This window comes from Antedon bifida, chromosome 7 (assembly GCF_963402885.1).
Source record: "Antedon bifida chromosome 7, ecAntBifi1.1, whole genome shotgun sequence".
NCBI lineage: Eukaryota > Metazoa > Echinodermata > Crinoidea > Comatulida > Antedonidae > Antedon > Antedon bifida.
Window position 1 is genome coordinate 23,277,245 of NC_136232.1, and position 18,913 is coordinate 23,296,157.

General features: G+C 34.6%; 2 protein-coding genes across 3 annotated transcripts in view; both read right to left on the reverse strand.

Moving 5' to 3' along the window:
- LOC144848742 (transient receptor potential cation channel subfamily A member 1-like) overlaps window positions 1–9,863 on the reverse strand; it is a 26,866-nt gene extending 17,003 nt beyond the window's left edge. Inside the window, exons 1-4 of one of the 2 annotated variants that reach the window (XM_078705608.1) lie at window positions 9,198–9,863; window positions 7,288–7,456; window positions 5,968–6,074; window positions 5,327–5,350 (exon numbers count right to left, since the gene is read on the reverse strand). In XM_078705608.1, the coding sequence (XP_078561734.1) occupies window positions 5,327–5,350; window positions 5,968–6,074; window positions 7,288–7,456; window positions 9,198–9,533 (636 nt within the window). In that variant the 5' untranslated portion in view covers window positions 9,534–9,863. The remainder of the gene's footprint in view (window positions 1–5,326; window positions 5,351–5,967; window positions 6,075–7,287; window positions 7,457–9,197) is intronic. The other variant, XM_078705609.1, reaches the window with a different exon arrangement.
- A 1,154-nt stretch (window positions 9,864–11,017) lies between these two features.
- On the reverse strand, window positions 11,018–17,325 carry LOC144847895 (uncharacterized). Its single transcript, XM_078704464.1, has 2 exons — window positions 16,777–17,325; window positions 11,018–12,605 (listed from the first exon to the last, which is right to left on the reverse strand). Exons 1-2 carry the CDS (start codon window positions 17,317–17,319, stop codon window positions 12,516–12,518), a joined length of 633 nt encoding a protein of 210 aa, XP_078560590.1. The 5' UTR covers window positions 17,320–17,325; the 3' UTR covers window positions 11,018–12,515.
- Between the last annotated feature and the right edge of the window lie 1,588 nt (window positions 17,326–18,913).

Consider the following 18,913-nt stretch of genomic DNA (forward strand, 5'->3'; position numbering starts at 1 on the left):
TACAACCCCACTCCCTACAACCCCACTCCCTACAACCCCACTCCCTACAACCCCACTCCCTACAACCCCACTCCCTACAACCCCACTCCCTACAACCCCACTCCCTACAACCCCTCTCCTAATTTAACCTAAGTTTGGGAGTTTATTTTTATATTATATATCACACCCTGGAACTATACTTGGTATATACACATGGTATTTTAATAATTTGTATAATAATTTATTAATTTAGAATGCTATCGTTAATAAAATGTACTACTATATTATATTATAGTGCCCTGTCATTTTACTGATTATTTGCAGGATGATGTTTGCACTATGGTATTAAACTTTTATTTCTAAAACAATATTAGTAATACTAGTGTAAAATGCATTTACTATTACTGTAGTATAAAATAAGTGTTAAATAATAAAAACAAAAATAAAAAATAAACTAGAATTTAATTCGTCACTTTGACGAATTATAGGTGATCATTTTTATCATTTTACTGAAATTAATTTTTTTTAAACATGCACGTACGTTAACATACGATCGGACAATGTTGATGTATGCCATCCTATTATATGCTTATAGTGCTGAGTTGTGCCTATATGCCATATACAATATGTACAGTATATACTGTATATCTATATACAGTGTAGCATAGGTGAAATTACGGGACACACATGTTCTAATTTTTTGGCATGATGACGTTATCAAACTAAACTTTAAGATGACAATTTCGAAAGATAATTAATTGAGCAAAAAAATATAAGATTTGGAAAAAAATTTGGCACGTAGAAGCGCTGTGCGCGCTCTTTGAATTGTGTATAACTTTGACGAAAAATATGAAAAAACTACTGTTTCACTTCAACTGGCCATATGTTAACGTCACAACATCCGATAGGCTTAATTTTTATATGAATTAATATCTACATTTCATCAGCTTTCATAATAAATTATAATCATCAAGGTAACCTTCAATTCTGAAGAGCTGTAAGATATTCAATTTTACTGCGAAGGTGAAATTACACGGCCTACGTTATTCAAGTTTTTACGCGTAATGACGTCATTAAAATGAAGATAGTGTCAACTCATGATAAAGATAATTAATTAAGCAAGCACATACTGAAAGTTGTGCGAAATTCGAGCACACATAACCAAGATGCGCTCTGTTGAATGTGATAATCTACACAAAAAGATAACAAATCCTAATTTTTAAATTCAAGTGGCCATTTGATGACGTCAAAACATTTTGTACGTAAAATGTGTACATGAATTCATATCTACAACTCAATGGCTTCCAGAATAAGTTAAAAAAATCGGGGGTCATCTTGCATTCTGAAGAATTATTTTCATTTTAAAAAAGACCTATTTTTCACCATTTTCAGAACTTTTGTAAAATTAATGTGCGCATTTTGTCATTTTTAACGTGCTCGTATAGCGTTATTTTAAGTCGGAACTGACTCAAATTTGGTGAATGTACTAAGGATGGTGAGTAGAATGAGATTTGAAAAAAAAATTCATGTTTTTTACGCTTTTTAAGTATCGCGCGCGCAAAAACGCATTTTTGCGCAGTAATTTTTTGAAACACGCAAATGGCCTAATTCATGCTCTAAATTGATCAAAACTTAATTTTGAGCATTTTAAATTTTTAACGCGCGATATCACGCGCATGAACCTACGTGCGCGTGCGTTTTTATTTGCTAATATTTTTACCCTTGATCTGAAGTTTACGTGTAGTGAATTTCATTATTATGTGATAATGAATTATGGAGATATGATTGATAATGTGATTTCGCAAAATGGCGTATAAATGTCGTCACGGATGAGTGATCACGCTGGAAAGCTTATTAGGATTAAGTTATATTATTTGAAAGATATTCTGAAATTTTTGTAATCATTGACATTAAACTTTTTGAGATAATTGTTACACAAAATAGTGTACAGAAACAATAAAAAGAAAAAAAAAAAATAATAATAAAGATTTTATACAATAACAATAGGTGATCATTTTATTCTAAATGATCACCTAATAAACAAGTGTTAAAAGTTCAACAGTTCCTCTTATGTAAATATACATTTACAGTAGAAATATCATTTAATGATTGATAATAGAAAGTGATTATGACTGTTATATAAACATTGTTATTACTATAATAGTTCATTTATAATTTATTTTGCTGAGGTTCCTTTTAGATTGGTAAGTGGTCATGTCAAAACTATTCTACAGCAGTTACTGCAGTAACTACCTTTTTAACTGCAGTAACATGCAGAAGTTTATAGGCAGTCACTGCAATAAACAGTGTATGTTTATTGCAGCTTGCTACAAAATTGCATAAACAGGCTTAAAAGTAAACAAAGTGTAGTTACTGCAGTAGAATCATTTTGATCCATAAATACATAATCTATTCTCTATCTTTAATATCTTGATGATAAAATGTAAACGAGTAAGTAAGTATAACTCAACAGGGATAGAGCTGTCAATATTGACTTTAAGATGGTCACCTCCCAATATTCCAAAGTCCTAATATTCAAATTAACAATCAATTTCACTTTGTCATTCTCTATTGATGAGCTGTGCTTGCATCATGCCAAGAGTCAAGCAAGTACACATATACGTATATACTGCATCATCATCAATAATCTTGATTGTCTTTAGACCTAGCGTGTTACACTATTTATACGTACTGTCTGCAGATTGGATATTGCGCTCCTCTACTTTCTGCTATATATATAGTATGTTGTTTTGTAGAGCACTCTTCAGTTCGAAACGGTGCGTTTCTGTTGTGAATATTATTAGCATTTTGCAAGGGCCCTGGAATCTTTGGCTCTCAGAGCGATTTCGGTTGTTTTAATCAGCTTACACAGACATTTTTTACCTACTAAAATCTGAGTTATGCAGAGAAATTATAAAGTACACTACAGTAATTCTATAATTGATAATTAATTGCACGATTTTGGAAGTGGGGACTTTGTTTTTCAAGGGGAGTTCGCTGGTAAAAGGGGGAGTTCGCTGGTAAAAGGGGGGTTCGCGCAAAAGGGGGGTTTGCCCGAACCCCCCAAAAAACCCCTGGCTACGGGCCTGCACGCTCGTTGAGCTTGTGCACTCTTTGTTTTCATAATCAGTGTACCATGTCCCACATAACTGGCTCAACCTATATATTGTGCCAGTTCTGCAGTACATTTCATTTCGAAACCTGAGCTGCACTGATGAGATCTAGCAAGATCGAAACAGTACTGTCTGCAGATTGGATATAGTATCTCCATTGAGATCCAGCCACTGATACCCACAGCATTGTCATTTTTTCAGTATTTTGCCTTTGGATTTATATATATATATTCATATACAAGAAACGAGGAGTAGAGGGAGTAATTGATAATGCGCTTTGTGTAGGAAATCGTCACCTAGTACCATATTTTAAATGAGTATAATAAGGTGACCTCTCAAATACCAAAATCATGAGATTAGTAACTTACTGTATAGGCCTAACCAAGAAAAACCAACATTTACCTCATAAACCTACACCCCGAAGATTTAAAAATATTAAATTTTTATTATTCCAGTTTTTTATACCAATTTTTCTGGCTAATATTCAAGTGTGGGTTTGAACTTCAGTCAACATATAATTGTTCCTATTTGCGGTCTATTATAAAAATTCCTTTCACAAATCTTATACTGCTATTTACAATAATATGTTTGTATAGTCGCCAGCATTCAGCAAAATCACCATGGATATCGATTGTAAACAAAGATAAGATTAAATTTCAATCGAACAAACAAGTAAAATTCATATGATATTAATACAATACTAGGTGCCTGCATTTTGACAACAAAATGCAGGCATGAGAGGTGTCTGGTTGCAGTCTAGTAGCACACAACCGACTCCCCTCCCACACCCAATCCAACCATACATGCCAACACTCCCGTTTTTAGCCAGGAGATTATCATATTTTAGACTTGTCTTCCGGCTTAATATTGTGCTCCCGTTTTTCCACATTTTCTCCCAGATTACAAAGATAACTAAATTTTGATGTATAGGTGTGGTTTTTTTTAACAAAAAGGCTTACAAACAAGCAAATTTATTAAAGTCATTTGCTGTCATAATTTTCTGATTTTGTTCGCAACGGAAAGGAGATTTCCCTCACATAGCCGCCACGCGATACCGCTTGTGATTCCTTACCTCTCGATAATAGATAGAGGGTGCTGTTTATCGCAAAAAAAACACCACCTCCCGTTTTTTAAACTTCAGATGTTGGCATGTATGCCCAACCCCACACCCAATTCTTTCTCATACAGTTCATGGCTGCATACTGTCTCAGTACATGAGTATTATCATTCTATCATTCAACATGTTAGCCGAGAATTATTATCAAAGTTAGAAATTAGTTTACAAACACAATAATGGTGAAATACATAAATGGTTATGGTACAGTACATGCATTAATAAAACTTTAGTGACATAAGGTAATAACCTGTACCATATAGAACAGAGTAAATCACCAAGTATAGTTAGTCCCAGGAGCCTGGTTATAAAAAGTTTCAAAAATTAGGGTGGGGGGGGGGAAGGGGGAGTGAAGGTGGGATGATACTGATATTGCATAAATGGTGTTACCACAGTAGTGTAGTCTAAATTTAGCCTAAATAGGGGGTGGGATTATATTTGAGGATAGGATTATTCTTGGTGCCATAGCCAAGCTAAACGGCGTCGCTACTTCATTGTTGATTTTCTCAAAATAAAGATTTCCTGAGCTAGAAAATGACTCGTATGTTTTCATTAATAACTCTTCATATAATAAACCAATTTTAATAAACAACGGCTCATTTGAAAGCTTATTAAATATAGATTACGAATATATAAAAATCTAAAAATTATTATTTCCGACACTACGCCGATTTTGTGATGCCAGGCCTCATATACAGTAATTTTTTTTTATGATGGGCCTAAGGATAATCAGGAGCTTTTTTAAATTTATTTTTTCGGCAATGATGAAAAAATGCATATTGTCTTGTTTTTTAAATTTCAAAATCTTGGTTTGTTTCCGGATCTCAGACGGAATATCACTCCACATCATCGGTCCTAATTTCATAGAATTTTTACTTTTTAATTATTAGTACATTAAATAAAGAATTTTGTTATAATAACTAAGATTTAGTATAAAATAAAATATAAAAATAAACAATATAAAACAATACAACTTTAAAAAATTAATTAATTCACTCATTTATTTAAATTTGGAAGAAAAAAAATTAGCAATTAAAATTAAAGAAATTAAACTGAAAATGTTAGTTAGAATGAAACCAAAGTTAACATTATTTTTTAGCATGCTTTTCTTATCACTCACTGTATCTACATACTGCTGTTGACTCTTTAAAAAAAGAAAAGAACATAAAAAAACATAAGTATAACAAAAATAAACAAAATATAAGATCAGTATTGAATACAAACAATTCAGGCTTTTTTAATTTTTGCGATAAGTTTCATTATTTGTATAGAATTTTCATAAAATCCTTTATTTTTATCTGAAAGATCATTTATACACAGTCCCAAGGGAGGTGTGTGTGTATATCCTGCAAAGTTTCTGTGTCAACTCCGACCTCCGAATCTTCACTAAATACAAATGGACAACCAATAAATATTTATAATAATAAATAAAAGCTCTGCATATGTTTCTGGCTGTTTTACTTTATCATTTTGAGTATTAGCTTTTTGCCTATTTTATTTTGTATCTCCATTAAGATCCAGCCACTGACACTCATTGTAATTTTTTCAGTAATTTGCCTTTGGATTTATAATAATAATAAACATAAAAAAATGGCAGAATTATCAAGTTTCGTAAACGTATCTAATGTATGGACATGTAGGTCTACATTTTATACAGAAAAGCAAAAAACTAAAAAATGCAAGAAACACAAACATATAAATCAATGATTCATCGAAAAACAAACCAAGATTTTCTGATGGATCAGTGGATCAACTACTTACATCATTTGATAATTCGCCATCTGACCTCGCTTCGGAGATGCGAGTACGTTTGTAACGAGCTGCAAAGTGCAGGGCTGTTAAGCCATCATCTCCTGGCTTGTGAAGGTCTAAAAAGTGAATGAATAGAAGTGTTCATTTTGAATAAAGTGAGCTACATAGTAGAATGGATTTTGTTACATTTGAATATAACATTATATTCAAATTTAAATCAAAAAAGGAATTCAACATAGCATATAAATTAATTAATTTTAATATCTAGCATTTTCAGCAGATCTTATATGAAGTTATATAGTTAAAATTTTGTTTTATTTCTTTAAATTATAGCTTAAATTTTAATCAATAAAATAATATTGCATAAATATCCTTGCACAATCAAATCTCTTCATAATTTATGAATTTAAATAATATACTTATATGAGGTCAAAGGTCAATGTTGCCTGACCATATATTGTATATAAAAACATACCAGAAAAAAGAAATATTTGTTTTGGTCAATTAACTGTAGATATTGTTTGCACACAAAATATATATACGGGTATGGATAAGAGAATTTGAATAAAGAGATTTGTGTTCATTAGTAATGTTAAATAGATTAAATCAAAATTAAATAAGATTATTTCAAATGTAGGAAAAATCAAAGATTTTTTTAAATATGTGATATGTAATTTATGTTTGTCTCATCAATAATTTTGTAATACATGCAGCCTTATTATTATCTTTCCTTCATAATACAGTATGGTCAAATTGCAATATCCCTGATGCACAATTAGGAAGAGTCAAATTACACAAATCAATGCAAAATAATTCTAAGCGGCTTGATATCAGGTTGATAGTTCATATCAACATTATGTACATGTTTGTGTCCTTACAGGAATCATCTCTCGCAACCGTGTGTTTAGTGGTTCTAAAATACATAATTAGGCTTTAAACGTACAGTAGCACAAATTAAGGAACATTATTAAACGCATAAAAGGATATGATTTGGCCATTAATAAGCTGTGTTCACAGCCACATCCTCAATCAAGGCCAAGGACTGATGAATTATCAACTGTACTTCAACAGGCTACAGGAAGATCTATCAGCCCACAATTTTTGACAGATTATTATGTAAAATCTGAATAGTAATTATATGTACGAAGCAAAACCATAAATAAAAGAATAAAGGGAAATAAATTTATAATAAATTCTCTGTAAAAATCAATACAATTCTCATTTTTGATTACTTTTAAACAATTTATATATTGTTAAAATCATAGCAGAAGGCAAATCAATGATTTTGAAAAATAAAATATTAATTTTTAAAAAAAAATAATATCTTACTAGCCCCGTTGGTAACAAGTTCCATGACGATGGGCAAGTGGTTGTACCGAGCGGCGTAATGAAGCCCCGTTAAATTATTCTCGTCAAGTGCGTTTATCCTTCGTTTCTTATTGGTAGACACCTGTTGAAGCAATCGTCGCATAACTCCGACATCTCCATCCCGAGCAGCCTAAAAAATAAGCGAGATACCAAGTTACTTGATTCCGTGATCATGTTTATGTGACATTAAAATGGCATATTAAAAAAAAAAACATATTTTTTAGGACAATATATCTGGTTAGCGACGAAGGTGTATCCCCTATTGGTTTGGGGTTTTTTTTGGCATGGTTGGAATCTCTTTTATCGTATTATTTTATGTATGAGGTTTCACAACATTAGGCACTGTATAAATCCAGGATACTGTATTATTATTATTAAAGAAGATTAGTTAGCTCGTCATCTTTTTATGTAAATATTTTATCTTGTGGTGTTTTGAAACATATATTTTATGGAATTTGTTCAATATAAAATTAATATAAATTAAATACTGTATAATTATTGGGGGCTGCAATTCCACAAAAGAGGTCTGGGGTGGAACCATGGAGGATAATAAATATTTTATTTGTAAATGGTTTTAGGTTTGTGAATCAAATACAATAAGGTCTAAGTTTGGTTTTCACTACTGTATACAACAAGATGATGCGATGGACCATTATCAATCCCAGGGCCGTAGCCAGCAAGGTTCGCTGAAATTTTCAGTTTTCACCACCCATCCCCAATCCCCCATCCCCCAGCACAGATCGTCATATTTTATATAATTATATTTAAAGCATCTTTGCCTCGTCTGTTTTTAACATCTCGCTATGGCCTTGAATTGTGTCGTGACTGGTCGAGTTACTTGCACTGCGCTTATGTCTTGCGGTGCATTCTACTGGGAGCCAAGCATAACAACCCTCCCAACACCATGTTTAATTTATAACAATTATTCTGGGTTCATTATCATCTTTTTTTGTACTAAAAATATGGTATTTCATTCTTATCTTTGACACCCTTTTTTGTACTAAAAATAGGGTCTTGATAGAGATGAGAAAGTGTACTGTATATTGGTGAAAATATTTATGCTATTGAATTTAGTAAAATAGGAGAATAAAAGGGCACAGAAAAACTGTTCATGGTTAACTGAATAAACCCAATAGTAATCACACACAGGCATACAATTCAATATTATTATAGTAAACACAGAGATTAGATTACATGTCATCGTAGCCTACTCATATCATGTCAATAAACCATGTTGATTACTAATAACGAAAAGTAGGGTGTGTTCTATGTAAATGTCACAGTTCAGGGGCGAATGCAAAATGCAGGGAAAAGGAGTGGGGTTCTGAACATGAGGTATGCATGGCGGATTTAGGATTTTTTTTTTAACTGGGGAGTATAAACATAGTCTGTCAAAACTAAATATCAAAAGTATAGTCCATATAGGTTGCTAAAAGTCATGCCCCTAGCACTCCCCACACTTGATGGGATAGGTGGACACCCCTTCTTACAGACACTAAAAAGTAAAGATAATTATCCCCACCTGAATTTTTTTTACTTTTAATATACAGTATGCCATTTTAACATGTCATGTTAATGTCACATATTATTCATATTGACAAAAAATGTATTTACCTGAAAAAAAACTGTAATTTAAAGCAACAAATTGATTTTTTGTTATAAATTAAATTTAAAACCGTTTATTTTTATCTTTTTAAGAGTAAACATTTTTGGGTTATTTTGCTACGGAAGTGAATAACTTTATCAAAACTGCAAAATGGCATATTCAAAGTCTTATTTTATTAATTTTCATTTTTCACATGTATAACGTCTTTAAAATCATTTTTTTTTCATTTCATAATTTAAATAAAAATATATTTTTTTAAACTTACCTGATGAATTGTAATTCCAACATCTTCAATACTTTCCCATCTTTTAATGGAGGCTGCTGGGTCATAGCCTCCTCCTCCACCACCATTTGCTGAAGGCACCGGTTCATATTCCATGCTGGTGGGACGAGAAGTGGAAATCCCTACTGTGGTTCCAGGGCGAGAACTGGATATCCCAGTGGGTTCCCTATCCATGCTTGTATTACTGGTCGGACGAGATCTACTACTACGGTGAGACCTGTCCGTCATTTCGTCACTGTCAACAGAATCCCTTCTTTTTCTCGATCTCTCGTTTAGTGGTATGCCTTCCACTTCTTCAAAGCCAGGGTTCCTTGACATTTCCAACGATTCAGGGCTAGGGCTAACTCTGTTATTCGAAAAACTTACTTTTACGCGCCCTGCGCTTACTGCTGAGCCGAGGTTCTTAGATGTACTTGCACTGTCATCAGTGGATCCTCCGTTTTGTGAACACACCGACGCGTCCTCTGCTATGTGTTCAGGTACGGTAATAAAAAGAGGTTTTTTATCCACGACTTCTCCCTTTTCAGTGCAAGCTAGATAACCGTCACCTATATTATTATCAGTCGCCAGGTTTTATGGTTCACTGATAATAATTTAATGATAAACACTTTGTCCTTAGAATACATTCCATTACTTATCCAACCGATATCAAGATCCACTCTACCGTGCACCTGCACGCCAAGAATATAAGATTATATTCTTCAAATAGAGGGCGATATACTATTCATTTCCCGTTTCAGAAATGTTCTTCTTTAATTTATTCAGTCACTCTTCATTCTAAAAACATATTTGTGAAATAAAAAATGCCTAATCCCAAACACTATCATATTTGGAGCTGGAAAACAGTATTTATATTATTTTTGGTAAAAAAATCTACAAAAAAAAAACGATAAAAAGCGCGCGCAACGCTCCGAAATGGAAGGCATTTTTATATACGTAAATCAGCACATTACTGGAACTTAAGAAAAGGGACTAAATAGTACAACAATTAGCTTTTCTATCAACATATCCGTAGTGATTGTATTACTCATCTCTCATGCCCCCTCCGGGGCCCCCTCGGGATAGCCCTACCTCAATTTCATTGAACATACCTCTGAGTTTATAATAACCAGACTATAGTCATAAGCGGATCCAGATGGGACACGACCCGGTCGCCGACAAAAAAAATAATAACAACAATTTGAAAGATATAAACTCATGAGTTAAGATCATGATCTATCCATGATTCACTTCCTTGCTGGGCCCACTTGGCAATCGATACTTATTGGGATATTGTGCTTCAAGTGGCGTCAAATCGAAAACAAAACCAAAATCTTCTCTTAGCTCTCTGTCTATATTATGAAACTTGATAAAAAAGTGTGATGTGCCCAAATATGGTAGTGATATGCCCAAACATGGTAGTGATATATGTCCATATACTATGGGTACATCACATTTTTTGTCACATAAAGTTTGATAGTGTAAACAGAGCTTTAGACTACAGTATATTACGTGTCGAAGAACTTTGGTATTTTGCAGCAACGCACGCAGACAAACAAATAAATGGGATGTATTGAAAATGTAATACATTAATGATGCAAGATCACTTGTTCGCCCTCTGTTTTTGCAAGTGACCCAACTTATATGTTAATTTCCCTCACCGGAGATACGGTGAATAAATACCTGGCAGGGCTAGTGAAATGGAGGGCAAAGCTTAATTTGATGTTACCCTGGATCCTCCCCTAATGTCCGACTCACATCCAAGACGTCGACACCGTATGCGATGTAGTACGTAAACATGAAACACAGAATATAACCATTCATTACTGAAAAAAATTATATCTTTTATTCGATTACCAGAACAAGTTTTCAAATATATTATCAATATTTATATTAGTAAACAATACGGCTAATAATCATAACGAAAAGATAACAATGATTAAATAAACTTAATTATTAGGAAGCCGATATTAAAGAACCTCTTTAAAGCATATGGTACCAGTTAATTAGACTTTTCCCTCTCAGAAATAAATTGTTTTAAAAAATATGAAAATTTAAAGATGTAAAATATGAAAATATAGATTAATAAAATCAGTTTTAATAAAGTTATTTACTTCTGTGAATCAACAAAAATAATTATTTCACTTATAAAAAGACAACAAAACGGTTAATTTTAACCCAAAACCCTTGTCTGACAGACAAAATTTAGGTTTTGTTTTGCTTTAAATTACATTTTTTTAGATCCAGTTTTTGGTTAAAGTGAATAATAATTATGTGACATTAAAACAACAACATTTAAAAAAATATTTTTTAGGGGACAATATATCTTTAAATGCAATGTTATGCTTTATAAATAAAAATAAGTGTAGCTACTTTTAAACTATTACGATAAATAGACTTCAAATCTACCGTAGGCCTATTACTATGCGACAGGCCGAAATATGTTATCAGTGTAAGTATCGAACCGACTTGTTATAAAATATTGATCTTTACACTGTTCATTATTGACCAGTGATTGTGTTGACCACTTTGCATGTGTATAAGCAATCCTTGACCGTCAGATAACAGATAACAATATTTACATAATATACAAACACTGTCCTTCCACAATAAATTCAAAGGTATATTTTTACCACCTTGTCTCGTACTGTTATTTTTCTGGTTGTTGTAGGCCTAACGTCTTTCACGCGCGGTGGTATAGTCAGTCACCTCCGTGTGCGCGTGAATCACCTGAATTCCTCTTTTCTTTTGTTTTTTTTTGTGTTCTTGTCTGCCTGTATTTTAACAAATATAAATGAATGTCCCAATTCATGCTGTTGTATAACGTTAAGTTCACAATAATCTCAAGATATGGTGTTGATTCCATAATTTAGGCCTACTTCCCGACCCTGGCCTAATTAATTGATTTGTGACCATTTTGCATACGGCAATTCACTTGATAGGCCGCTAGGCCTAGCCTATGAATAATAGCCTATACCTATTAGGTCTACTCATGGAGAAATAAGTTACTTTTTTCTCCATAGTCTACTCAACTTCCAGATTTGATTTTTTCATCGTAATTCTCCAACTTCTGGTGGTGTTAGGGCCTACGTCATTATTTATGACTTTTCCAGCCATACGTTTTATGCCATTTATTTTATCTGCCTACCCACACTCTTAAATTCGGCTTACTTATTCCCCATAACATGGAGTAGGAATGCTCAATGCACAACATTCCGAAAAAAAGGTGTCCGGGAAAAACTTGCATAGCAAATCAGTTTGCTGCTTCGTTCGCTGTATCATAATAAACAACACTCGATTGGTCGACTTAATTTGCGCGCGTCACGCAATGGATGACGTCAGCATTGAGTTGTTACCAATGGCGGCCAAAGTAATTAGCTGCTTTCTCCTTGTCAGCGTTTCATTTGAGTTCTGAAAAATATTCAAAAGAAGAATTAGACTCTACAAATATCGAGATAACGAGTATTTTTCGTTTGAATGTTCATATATTGATTGTGCCTTTTTCGATAATGACACAGTTGAGTTATGATTAGTAGGCCTAGTCCAATGAACTTGCTGTATCGACTTCTCACAACTTAATCAAATCGACTTGATTACGCGTACGGTATTGAAGTAAACACTTTTGACATTTGCAAAATGTAAATCATAATATCTGAACGTACTATTTTTAATTAATAAACATAATGTTCAACAATAAATCATCACAGCGTAAAATGAAAACATAAATTATAGACTGCGTGAATGCATTTTAGGCAATGGTATTTCTTGTTTTTAATTCCCGATGTGCTGATCTGAGATAGTCTGGCTGCCGTGGTTCCGTAGATCCGGGCCTAATCCCAAATCCGAATTTCCTCAGTTAAAGGGGGGTTCCGGGTTTAAAATGAATAGTAAAAAATGTAAAATATATTTGTTTGTCTCTTGAACGGTAAAAGTTTCAATTTATATAAGCGCCCAGTGAAGCAGAACGAAGGCTGTGAAATGAGGCCAGATTACAAGTGCAGCTACGGCGATATGACACTGTGTTACAGAATAGGAAATTCGTGAAATGGTCAATCTTCCGACGACTCGTTATCATTAACCATATCAATTACTTTTGTAAAATTATACTTATCTGATGTAATTTTAGTCGGTCTTCCCATTTATGAAGTCAATTTTCTATGAAAATTTATCAAAACAGTGAAAACTTAGATATGTTTGCACTTTACGTTTGCCGATTTTCGCACTGACTTAGGGAAAGCCTTCAAAATCAATGAAGCGTAACGTATACATTCCTGCTGAGCGAGGTGAGCGAGACGACGATACACGTGGTCTCTGCCCATGCCTGGCATCGTCACGTGACAAGCAGATACAGTATACAATACCAAACTGGTCGGGTCGAGTATACCCGTCTATAATCACAACATGAACGATGTACAGTATTTGATTGAAGGTCGACTCGACCTACCGGAATGGTATAGATAACATAGCTCGAATGAGAGAGTTGGAATATTTGTAAACATTGCTAATTTTAACAAGTGTAGCCTATAGTAAAAGGCCTGGTAGTATCAATTCGCATAGGGTCTACTAACTACACTAGCTAGCTCAATTTTTAACTGGGCCGGATCGGCCAGGTCTCCTGGTCTACTTGCTTGATGCAGTATCCGCTTTTTTGGAGAGTAAACTAGGCCTATTTTAGGCCTACTTAGACGATCGGGACACCATAACGGTGCGGACGGCGATCGGACCTTGTTTTGTCTCAATATTTACAGCCGATTTTGTAGAACGTTTTAGGTTTAGATTGTTTAGGAGTTTGGTTGATAGGATGGGTTTGGATCCACTGAGTTTTGTTATTTATGGGCCAATCGTTTAGTAGTAGGCTAGCTAGGCCCATGATGGGCCCCAATGTTTTAAAACGTAGGGTAGCCATCGTGGCATGGAATCCCTAGTCAGAATGGCTCTCACCCATGACAAAAAATGATTTAGGCTAGGCCTAGCCTAGTACTTGAAGCCGATAATACGATCTGAACTATTCGAGGTATAAAAATAGTATAACTGTATACAATCTACATATAATCTGTACTAAATTTTGTATTTCATTAAATGTCAAATAAATATATGCTACTACTGTTATTATTACACTTTAGGCCTAGCTTAGAAAATCTACAAAAATGTATTTCACAATGATCGGGTGGTCGTCGTTTGACAGGGGAGAGAGATGTAAATTAGTTGACAAACACAACGTACATGACGTCGCGAGTTTGGAATCCACTGATGACGTGATTTTGTGAATATCTCATGAATATTAATGAGCTTCCCTAAGCTGCTGAAAAACAGACTTTTCGTGAATTTACCCTAAAATGTATATGAAATTTAATTTTTTTAATTTCTCGTTATTACTTCTTCATTCTGACATGTCTATATTGTTATAATATTTTTATTTAATAAATAAACGATATTTAAAAGCAATTTAAAACCCAGAATCCCCCTTTAAGATTGGATACGAAAATACCTTATATATAACTTATACCAATATCAATATATGAAAGAATAATGGGTGGATGGGGCTAAACAATTGGATGTTTATGTTGGGCGGCTACTGGTACTGTATTACATAATTATTACAGCAGTACAAGTCAGCAAAAGCTAATTCCCAAACAACTCAACTAAAGCCGCATTACCAGAGTTAACCTTCGCGGTTTGTTTAATTGTTGTAATGGAAATTTTTTCTACGGAAGATAATGATTGATCATTCAAAAATGTTTGTTTTAAATACAGATTTTTTATAGAAAACGTTTAATTTAGAAGTATTATATGAATCACCCTCCCACTTGGCCTACTAGTGGAATTATTCAATGTGATGTGTTTGTGTGACTTTGCGGTTGATTGAATTCCCAAGTTGTGAACCCGCGGTTCACGGAACTAAGATCGATCAAAATTCAATATATGGAAATTACTGTATATGGCGTTGAATGGGACACCGTTCCATCGACTGGGTAAACAGATAGGCCTACTAAACATTGATAAAGTATCAGGAAATTTGTCACTTTAGACTTTGGAGGAAATACGGTAATGTCAGGTTGACCACAAACGAGGAATTAAATACTTTGAAGGAAGGCCTAGGCTTACATCGCGCGGGTTTGTAAAAAGTGGTAGGCCTAATGGAAGAAACAATCAATAGGCCTATAGTCTATCTTTCCTGTGGGGCATTGGACAGTGATGTTGAATTTTATTATAAATGTTAGGCCTCAGTGTAGGCACTAACGAAAACTAAAAGGGCTGCTGATTGCCTGTTATACGTACACATGTCACGGTATAATTACGACAACTGCGATGTGTTCAGGCATTCCAACGGATTATCGTAAACTAAAATTAGATAATATTTTTGGAGGTATTTCAACCCATTAAAACGGAATCAAACCTAATCCACCTGAGGTTCTTCATTATATAACATATACTAGGTCTGATAAAAACGAGTGCTTTTATTAAAAAAGGCAAGACAACTTTGGCATTATTTAAAACCATTACAATTTGACAACAAAATCCATAAAAGGGGCTCGTAAACTATATAATTCTCGCATAAGTGTACAATTGAGACAAAAATTTTGCCATAATAATACAGATTCAAAACCATTATTAAAGTGACATCTAAATTCAAAAAAGGTGATCATAAGATATATGTGACCATATACTCATCACAAGCCTACTGATATAAGTCACTGAAAATATTTAAAAGAAAACAAAAACTTTGCCATCAAAACGAAGATTTCAAACCATTAAAAGTGACAACTTAATCCAGAAAAGGCGCTCGTAAAACGACACATGAAAGAAGAAGGAAATATTAAGTTTGCCAGGATTATCTTTTTACCATTAAAGTGAAATTTGAACAAAAAGCGAACGATCAAATAAGGCTATCAAACACATTAACAATAAAATGCAAAATCTTTTTACACGATATCTTTTCTACCGATGTTGAATAAACTCAATAAAGCCACATTCACACATGTTCCGTTTCACGGAACGGAAGACGGCACCGTTAAATTGTTTTATGATTTTCCATTGTTTTACGAAACGGCGCAGTCTTCCGTTCCTTGAAACGAAGTTGCTCTGCGTTCAGACGTGTGTGCATAGAGTTACATCGGATGTACTGTACCTCTCAAACCTATCAGATTTACATCGGAGTTAACAACACAAAGGTTTAACCGAGCACTCACTCGGATGTAACTCTGATATGATTCGAATTAGGAAAAATTAATTTAATCACGATTAACTTTTTGCGTGTGAACACAGAAGGATTGACAGGCCGAGAGACTTTCGCCCTTTATAATGGTACTTCAATTAATCTTAGTCAAGACTATTATTAAAACTGACATATTATAAGCTCTGGTGGCCTAGTAGTAGGATGCCTGCATATGAAGCAGAAGATTCCGGTTTCGAATCTGTGGTCGTGATAGCCTTTTCTTATAAATAGAACCCCAAACCGCCCACCATTAGCGATACTGAAAATTAATATAAATTGCAGTAAAAATGATGAAATCTTTGAGAATGAAAAAAACTATCGCAACCCAGATTCGAACCCGGAATTTGCTGCTAGCTGATATCTTACCATTCCATATTCATTGTAGTTTGTTTTTAATTCTACGTGTCTCTTCCAAGCATCCTGGAATGTCAGTTCCATAGTCCTTACAACATCAGTAGCTTCTTCAGTTTTTCCGCACAAGAGCATGTGTACAAACAACTTATCTGTCATAGGTTGACGAGCAATCAATAAGACGACGGACGGAAAACGCTGATCTAGTGCGCAGTACGCAATTTTATTCAGTTCGATTACTCTGTCGCAACCATCTACGGAGTTGACGACGACGTTGCTATCGTAAATGCGTAATTTACATTTTGTCGATTTCAAACCATTTTTCGTTCTTTGTCGTTGCATAGTTTTCCCTCGCACCGCCGTAATTGCTTGTGATAGCTGTAACGTTGTTATTTCTTCTTGTCCCAAGTAGAATAAGTCAAAAACAGCTTTAGGACGATTTTCGGTCTGGATGTGTGTCGTAACATCGCTGAAGAGTTTTCTGCGCAGTATCTGCGGAGAGCTGCGTAGAGTTTCAATCACCTTTTTAGGCGGCCGTAAGTGAGAGCCTTGTGTCATGGTTGAGCTCAATTCAATGATTATTAAACAGCCTACAATCGAAGTCTTATATATTGGAACTGCCAAACAGTGACGACACAAGTTTGTGACGTATTTAGACTAGTCTATTCATTCAAGGGGCATTAGCCATACCAGCATAAACGTATGGTTTTATTTATGTGCTTCCAGAAAGAAATAAAAAATAACAATTCAACAAAGATAAACTCATAAATATACTATTCGGGCCATCGACCTATGAATCTCAATCAATTTCAATTATTTTGTTTCACGGAAACTTCAGGTTATAAAAACATGTCCGTAATTTTCTGAAAATTAAGTAGGCAACAGGTATGAAATTCTATAGGGCAGTTTCCTATTATTATGACGTACGGTAAACCGAACGTTACTCTTCCAAGTAAAATGGCATTGTACAAAGTATATACTGATTTCAACTCAATGTGAGATATTTACAACAATGTTTTATGGTTTGGTGGTCATAGGTAGTGACTTCAGGGAAATCTCAATTCGGTCAAACGACGACCGTTTCATGGAGAATGGCAGTTTGCATCTGGTGCTAAAAGAGCCTGGGTGGCACGGATGGCAACTGGCAGGGTGGGTTTGGCAACCCGGGCGTTTGCTGTGTGCGAAAATACGTGACAACAACGAACCGTTGAGAGGGGGAGGGGGCGGGGGAGGTGGTAAACGGAAAGCTCAATAGTGGACGTGGGGATTATTGATGCATGCAATAAACAAACTTGGTAAAAATACACGTCAGTATAATTCAACGAAGGGAATTTAACATTTAAGAATGTGTGTGTCATTTATCGTACATCGCGTTTACCGACACGGCGCTCTGATTACGTTTGGTGTGTGTCGTTTATCATACATCGCGTTTACCGACACGGCGCTCTGATTACGTTTGGTGTGTGTCGTTTATCGTACATCGCGTTTACCGACACGGCGCTCTGATTACGTTTGGTGTGTGTCGTTTATCATACATCGCGTTTACCGACACGGCGCTCTGATTACGTTTGGTGTGTGTCGTTTATCGTACATCGCGTTTACCGACACGGCGCTCTGATTACGTTTGGTGTGTGTCGTTTATCGTACATCGCGTTTACCGACACGGCGCTCTGATTACGTTTGGTGTGTGTCGTTTATCGTACATCGCGTTTACCGACACGGCGCTCTGATTACGTTTGGTATGTGTCGCTTATTGTACATCGCTTAGTAACTTGACAACACGGCCAAATAAGTGTGCAAAGTTTTCTATAGACACAGTCAACCATAAGTAAAATATAGTATGGAGGTTATTGGAATGAATCCCATTGTCTTTTGTTTTTAGAAGTAGATGCACTGATTCAAAAAGAGAAAGTTAAAAAGATGAAAACAAAGATTATTCGACTCAGGCGCGTTTATATACGTCAATGCATCCAAGCCATTTGTTTTGTTTCGATCCTGTTTTAACACTTGAAAATGAAAATAAATAACATTGATACATCCATGAGATCTAGCTACGAGGCAAAATGTGAAACAAAGCCGTAATTATGTACGTTAGCATTTTTCTGACGGTGTTCTTTAAATTCAGTAAAACCATTTAGAATCTTTAATGTTA